At 40.5% G+C, this 7,443-nt stretch overlaps 1 protein-coding gene across 1 annotated transcript; it reads left to right on the top strand.

The window, feature by feature from the left end:
* Positions 1–6,637, top strand: CFL2 (cofilin 2). Its single transcript, XM_089522097.1, has 4 exons — positions 1–185; positions 3,225–3,532; positions 3,622–3,698; positions 3,931–6,637. Exons 1-4 carry the CDS (start codon positions 183–185, stop codon positions 4,041–4,043), a joined length of 501 nt encoding a protein of 166 aa, XP_089378223.1. The 5' UTR covers positions 1–182; the 3' UTR covers positions 4,044–6,637.
* The last annotated feature ends 806 nt before the right edge of the window (positions 6,638–7,443 follow it).

Genomic DNA, 7,443 nt, shown 5'->3' with positions numbered 1-7,443 from the left:
CTCCTTCCCCCCAAATCCATCCCCGGGCCCGCCTTCGCCTCCTTCCCGCCCTTCCCTGCCAGGAGGAGCCCAGCAGTCAGGCTCCGCTCCTGAGGCAGCAGCAGCCGCCGCCGCCGCCGCCACTCGCCCTCCCGCCTTCCTCCTGGTCTCCTCCCGGGCCCCAAGGACCCTCTGGCGCCGCCATGGTAAGGGCGGGCGGCTCCAGCGAGGCCCAGCCGCCCTGCAGGCCTCGCCTGGGGAAGCCGGGAAGGGCCCCTTTCCCCGAGAGGGCCCGAGGCCTCTGGCGGCCATTTTAGACTAATTTTAGCCTCCCCAGCCGGCGCTCCTCTCTGCCCTCGGAGCCCCAAGGAGCCAGGCGGAGGCGGAGGAGGAGGAGCGGAGAGGGCTTGCTTTGTTTTGTTTCCCCCTTAATGGGTGCTTCCTGAAGCCTCGTTTCTCGGGCCGGGAGGGGGCTGTTGCCTTGGGCGCCTTGAGACTTATGCCCTGGACAGGAGAGAGAGGGGAAAGAAAGAAGGAAAGAAAGAAAGAAAGAAAGAAAGAGAGGGCCTCCTCTTGTTCTAAGGGGAAGGAGGCTCGCATCCGCACTGCAGCCCTGGGATGCGCTTTGGCAGCGCTTCTTTGTTGTTAACGGCCCTGGCTCCAGGCGGGGAAAGGGGGCAGGGGGACGGGGGGACGGGGGTCCCATGGCCTGGGCCACTGGCCTTAAAGCGGAGTCGGACCGGGTTGTTTCTGCAGTGCGGATGGAGACATAGGTTTAGGAAAGGGGGCCTAGAAGACCCTGGCAGGGTTTGGCCCATCTGGGCCTCCCCCAGGAAAGAAGGCACCAAATAGCAGCAGGGCTTCTCCTTCTTCTCCTTTCCCTCTCCCTTCCCCTTCTCCTTCCCTTTCTTCTCCTTGTCCTTGTCCTTCTCCTCCTTTTCCCTCCTTCTTCCTCTCCTTCTCCTCCTTTCCCTTGTCCTCCTCCTCCTCCTTCCCCCTCTCCTTCCTCTCCTCCTTCTCCTTCTCCTCCTCCTTCCCCCTCTCCTTCCTCTCCTTCTCTGCCTTGTGCTCCAATCTCCTTCGGAAGACTAGGGCCCTGTGAAGAAGGGTGGGGTGGGTGGATGTCACAAGGCTGGGAGCCTTTCTCTTTCTATTGGAAGGATGGCTTCTTTTTAAAAAAGGACCAAAATATTCTAGGGGACAGTAAGATATGCGTTTCCCGCTTGCTGTTTCTTCTTCTGAAGTATATACAAGGAAAAGACAAGGCGTTTTATATCCCTTTCCTATCTAGGAGGAGGCAGAGATGACAAATAAAATGCCTTCCTCTTATGGATGGGAGGCCCGCCTTCTCTTATGGATGGCTTGGAGCTCCCTTTCTTTGCCAAGCAATGGCACAGCTGCCTTTGCCTCACCCGCTTTGCTCTCCTTGGCCATAGGGATAATAGCTCCCTAACATTGGGGTTGTGTTCCCTTTCCTTGGGGAGGAAAGCACACTACCTTGACATTTCCCCTCTTGTGTGGAAAGGATATCGGGGCCTTTTTGCTTCTTCTTCCAGTTGGGATTATGATGGAAGCAGGGGATGATGCTGGAGTGACGCATGGTTGGGTTTGCCCTCTCCATTGTGCCTCTGGCTTATCTGCCTGTGTCAAGAACATGGGAGAAAGAAAGCACCCAGAAGAGAGATGACTCTTTCCCTTTGTTGGAGGGCTTTAGTCATCATTTGGGGCCAGAATATCCATTCATTGGGAAAGCATAAAACTTGAGTGGTGTATATACCATTCAGTGTGTGTAAATGGTATTGGCTCATTTAACATAGTCATCTGGTGCCTATAGAAAACCCTGTATTTTGGTTTCAGCAGATTATTAGGAGCTTGCTCACTACCCTAGGAATACATTTCTGAAAATTAAATAGAAGGGCAGTAATGTCCTAACCGTATTAGGCTGGTTTTACTATATACATGACTGTCTCACTGGCACAAAAGCTGCCTTACTTTTCTTTAGGGGAAGAAAAGGGGGAGAAACTAGTAAAGGAACTGTTTTATCTCCTCTTTCTGTTGACTAGAAGACTATAAAATGTGCCTGTTGTTTGTTTACAGACGTTTTTAAATGTTGGGTTATAATACTATATAAAGTGAAGCATTGTTTTGTTTAAGAACTAGCATTTGAATGCTAATGCAATGATTTTTTTTTCTCCTGTTCAAAAGAACAAAACAGAAATGGATGAGTATTGCCTTTCACTACATACAGACACCTTCCCTCAAACTCTGAAAGTACCTAAAAATTTTGTTTTTGTTAGTGGGCTTTTCTATTCAAAAGCAGTGTCAGGGGAGACACACTTGAGGGTTTATCCCATGTTAACATTTAAAGACTCACAAATCTAGGTGGGACAGTTGCATTGGGCTTCTGTACTGATTTTACATACTCAACTTCAGGCCTATCACTTCACACCATTAACGTTGGATGAAAATGGGAAAGCCAAAAAAAAAAAGATCCCACACCTCTTTGTAAGAACACCTCTGTCCAGTAAAGAATGTACAAGTTACATTTTTGTAGGTGGAGTTCTTGCAAAGCTTAGTGTGCTTAATTGTACAATCTGTCCTTGGCACTTTTATCATACAGTAACTTCAGTAGAATATTTATAGGGTAGAATTAAATAAATTAAATGAAATCCAGGAATTTTAAATATATAATATTAAGCCTGACACAATACAGAAGGCATTTCTTCTGCTCTTGGATGCTTACATCAGTGAACAAAAGTAGAGTACTGACAGAGTTGGAGATGAATGTCCTGTCCTGTATTTGGTTATTGAAGGGGAATATCCTGTGTAGGACTAAGCATGGTGCTGAGATGTACATCACTCAGTGAATTCAACTTTGTTGTTGTTAGGTGCTTCCAAGTCATTTTTTACTCATGGTGACCCTAAGGTGAACCTATCATAGGGTTTTCTTGGCAAGTTTCTTCAGAAGGGGCTTGCCTTTGCAGCTTCTCTTTGAGGATGAGAGAGTAAATTCACTTAAATGAGTCAAAATCACCATGTTAACCTAAAACTAGGTACTTAGTCTAAAGCTTTAATATGTGGTGCTTGATTGAGAAGCAAATTCTGGGTTTATGATGCTGAAGCAAGTGTATAAGTGTAAGTGTATGAGATTGCATCTTAAATCTGATAAACCATGTTATACCAGTCTTTAACTTGCTTGTACATTCAGTTTATTCTAGTGAATCCTGTTTCACTTTGTTTTGTAGGCTTCTGGAGTAACAGTGAATGATGAAGTTATCAAAGTTTTTAATGACATGAAAGTACGAAAATCTTCAACGCCAGAAGAGATTAAAAAAAGAAAGAAAGCAGTTCTCTTCTGTTTAAGTGATGACAAAAAACAAATAATTGTAGAAGAATCGAAGCAAATACTAGTTGGTGACATTGGTGACACAGTGGAGGACCCTTACACATCCTTTGTGAAGCTGTTACCGCTCAATGATTGCCGATATGCTTTGTATGATGCAACATATGAAACAAAGGAATCAAAAAAAGAAGATCTGGTATTTCTATTCTGGTGTGTAAATCAAAGGATTCTTGTTAAAACAGAATTTCATTTCCAAAGATCAGTGGATTGAATAACAGGTTTTTCCTCCCCATCTGTAGGGCTCCTGAAAGTGCCCCTTTAAAAAGCAAGATGATCTACGCAAGCTCTAAAGATGCCATTAAAAAGAAATTTACAGGTATGAGCAGAATATATTCTATAAAATGAATTCCCATTTAGTCACTTGCTCAGAGTGAGTAATGCTTCCTTTTGGACATGTACACTGTATAAGCTGCTGTTCAAGGAGACAGATGGGTTGGTATATATTGGTACTTCTCAGCCAGACTATGCAAAATACTTTTCTTCTTGATAATAAACTTCTGGACAAGCAGAGATACATATACCTATATATATTCATTTGTCTTTTTCAGGTATTAAACACGAGTGGCAAGTAAATGGTTTGGATGATATTAAAGATCGTTCAACACTGGGAGAGAAACTAGGAGGCAACGTGGTAGTTTCACTTGAAGGAAAACCCTTATAAAAAGGACAGACAAGTGCCATCTGGAGCTTCCATTTCTGCAGCTCATTCAATTGGAATAGCATTAGTTTCTTTTGGCCCACGTTCCCAGATCAAAAACACCTGAAGGAAATATAACTTAATTAACAGTCTACAAGTGATCACTGGACTGTTTTTAAACTTGATAGTTTTATGTAGATTCCAAGGAATGCCTTCCATCATATTTTTAGCCAAAACTGATGTTGAAGGCATTCCTTGAAAATGTGTACAATGAATGTGATAGTTGATGTGGATAGTCTAGCCAAGCAACAAGACATTTAAGCTAACTGATTGCCTTTAAAGTATTGTCCATTGGTCAGATGGTAAGACTCTTTTCAGTATTATTTAACAGTTGCACTTGATTGCAGTTCCATAAGGCTCTTGTGCATTCATACACCTCACCTGCCTTGACAAGCCTTTTTATTTTTGTGACATGACAGCACACAACACTATGCATTTAAAGCACTTTTTTGTAATATGTTTGATTTCTCCCTTCACCCCCCAGGAATGCCAATTAATTTCTGTAATTGTGTCATCAAACTGTTGTAGTACTTCAGTCTCCATTCCTATTACATGCATATCTTTATAAAGGAAGTAGCTGTAATGATGCCTTTTTGTTTTTTACTCATTGAATGTACACTACTGAACAGAAGTAGAAACTATCTGTTTACCATGCAACTCCTGCAACACTAAAGATGTTTGTAAAACATCAGTCATAATGGCAGTTTCTGTACAAAAAGAGCCTTAAATGGAACGCTGTTTTTGAGATCAAATACATTGGCCACGTTGCAATAAAACTTGTGGCTTATTACAGAATGTTGCCTTGTTTTCATTGGAAAATGTATGTTTAAAAAGTTTGCACAGTTTTTTTCCCTTGGTGGTACCTTTCATAGATATTTAACATTTGCTCTCAGTAATGAATTTTTTTAAAATTATTTCTTATTTTACTGTAAGAGTGATAAAAAGGGACCTTCCCCACCATACATTATTTACCTTAATATGTTGCCATTGTTAGGGAGCAATTAGATCAGCAACCTATCGCTAGCTTACCTCTCAAACTTATAAGGGAAATTATTACTCAAATAGAGTGATATTACAGATTATTCTTCTTAGTTTTACATGTTTATTTAGTATTGCACATGCTACCTTTTGTCTGGTCATAGGGCAACTGTTCTCCAATTAACTTTTGTGCTAATAGGACTGGAAAGCTTTTGCAGCTACTAAGTCTTGCATCAGGAACATGCTTGGCTAAGAGCCAAGCACTGCTCTCCTTATAGAGAATTTGATCTGCTCTGTGCGAGCAGTCCTCCGTTAGCCACAGCTATTTATGGCAAACACATGCTTTTGTATCTTGTCATCAGTTCTCCACAAATGGCAAAACTGGACATGATTCTACTGGTATGCATAAAGGAACTCTGCTAGGCAGCCAATCACTGTTGAAGTGTACATACCACTCAGAGGAATGCTTTCATCAAAGGACAAAAATTGCTAACAGTTAGAATTTCTTAAAAGAGGGTGGTAAAGAATAAAAAATTAACTCAGCTCTAAAACTGACTGTACTCAAGTCAGGGAAGAAATAAGCAGCTAACTAAATAGGTTTATACACTGAATAGCTTAGTTTTATGCCCTGGTAGTTTGTAGAATTTTTCACTGTTTCAAGCTTGTGGCTGTCTCTGGCTTATTAGAAATGAAATGTATTATAATAATATATTTTAGAGTTCTGTTATAGAACTTAAGGCATGCAGAGTATTGCTAAATGTTGATGGTTTTGTAGCAAAAAGGAAACTTAAAATGATTTACATTTTTTTAAATGATTGGAAAGTATTTCCAGATACCCTGCCATAAGTACCTAATAATAATATTAGAGCCCGGCTGTTTCCTCAGTAATTTCATTAACTACAACTGTATTGTTTTCCTTCTAAAATTAGAATGTGCTGATTTAATGCTTTATTTGAGAAACCCCAGATGCTTTAAAATGAACACTAAACTTAAAAAAATCTGTACAGACCAATGTTTATCCCATCTGCAGTATAAAGCAATGTTTTTCATGCAATTCTCTGTTAGTAATGTCATTGGTGTTTACAAATTGTGTTGGAACAGATGCCTGAGGCTTTAGATCTGAATATTTTAGGGTACATTTACTTTAACATTTAGCCTAGTTACTCTTTGTCCAAATTCCACATGGATTTCTGTAAAATCAAAGCTTATTTATGTTGACAAGGTACAGAACCGTGCATAATACTTATGATATTTTTAAAAAATTAAAACTTGTTTACTGCTGAAACTGTACTAACTAAGATCCAGTCCAGTAAACTACAACTTGCTTTTGGAAATGCTGCTACAAACCTCGTATTGCTTGGACAATAAAACAAATGAGAGACAGCTGGCATGTGTTCCAAAGGGGCTGTCAGCTGTTGTTTTCTGTCATGCAAAATGATGAAGGCCTCATTGTGACTTAAAAAGGTTGAAAGAAAGCTTCACAGCCCAAACATCTTGTATGTCTCCCATCATAGATGGAACACTGGGTGTCTGCTTTAGTTACTTTATTGGTAAAATGAATAAAAGTTTTCATGCCAATACTGAAAGTCTCTAAAGATACTATCTTTTTATATGAAAGTTGAAAAGTTGTCTTGAGTACTGTAAATATGAAGATGAAATATATGGGCTGACTCTAGAAAGAAAATACAAAATGACATAAAACTACATAATAGGCACAGAAACTGAGTGGCTTGAATAATTACTATGAATATGCCACTAAGATTATTTTGGATGCTGGGTCTTAATTTGACATAATTTGCCTTCATTTTGACAGTCTTCCTTAGGTAAGGATTTCTGTGCAACTTTATGTACACTTAGCTGAGGCAAGTCAGATTGAACTTGGTGAGACTGCTTTGTTAATACCAAGTCTAAGACTGCGGTATTGGTTACTCATAAAAACAAACAAGTTATAAGTAACCTAGTAACTGATCAAAACAATTCCTGCTATATTATAATATGGGAAGTTAAAGTAACATTGTAGAGACTTTAACTGATGAATTTGGTGTCTAGATGTAAAAAAACCAGAATGATACACTGAAATTCCTCTGTGCAGCTGTTAAGAGTGCAGGAACCTTATGCTGTTTTACATTTGGGCACCCTAATCTAATCAGATTTCTCTGCTGACAAGGCTAAAAGCAGAAATAGACTGGGAAAGGAGTATAAGTTGTTGTCGTGGTAACACAGGATTCTAAACCTGACATGTTTAATTGTCTTAAGCCCGATAGAAGGTGTCATTTTATTTATTTGTCCATTCTTATTAGATTCGTTTGTGTGATACTTTATGAAGGAACAAAAACAACTGCTGGTCCCAAGCAGCTTCAGACTGAAATTTGATGGTGGGATCTGC

The sequence above is a fragment of the Sceloporus occidentalis genome, unplaced genomic scaffold (genome assembly GCF_023333645.1).
Source record: "Sceloporus occidentalis isolate IW3139 unplaced genomic scaffold, rSceOcc1.0.p SCAF_4, whole genome shotgun sequence".
Taxonomy (NCBI): domain Eukaryota; kingdom Metazoa; phylum Chordata; class Lepidosauria; order Squamata; family Phrynosomatidae; genus Sceloporus; species Sceloporus occidentalis.
The sequence above is the reverse complement of the archived record's forward strand: the minus strand, read 5'-3'. Positions and strand labels throughout refer to the sequence as shown.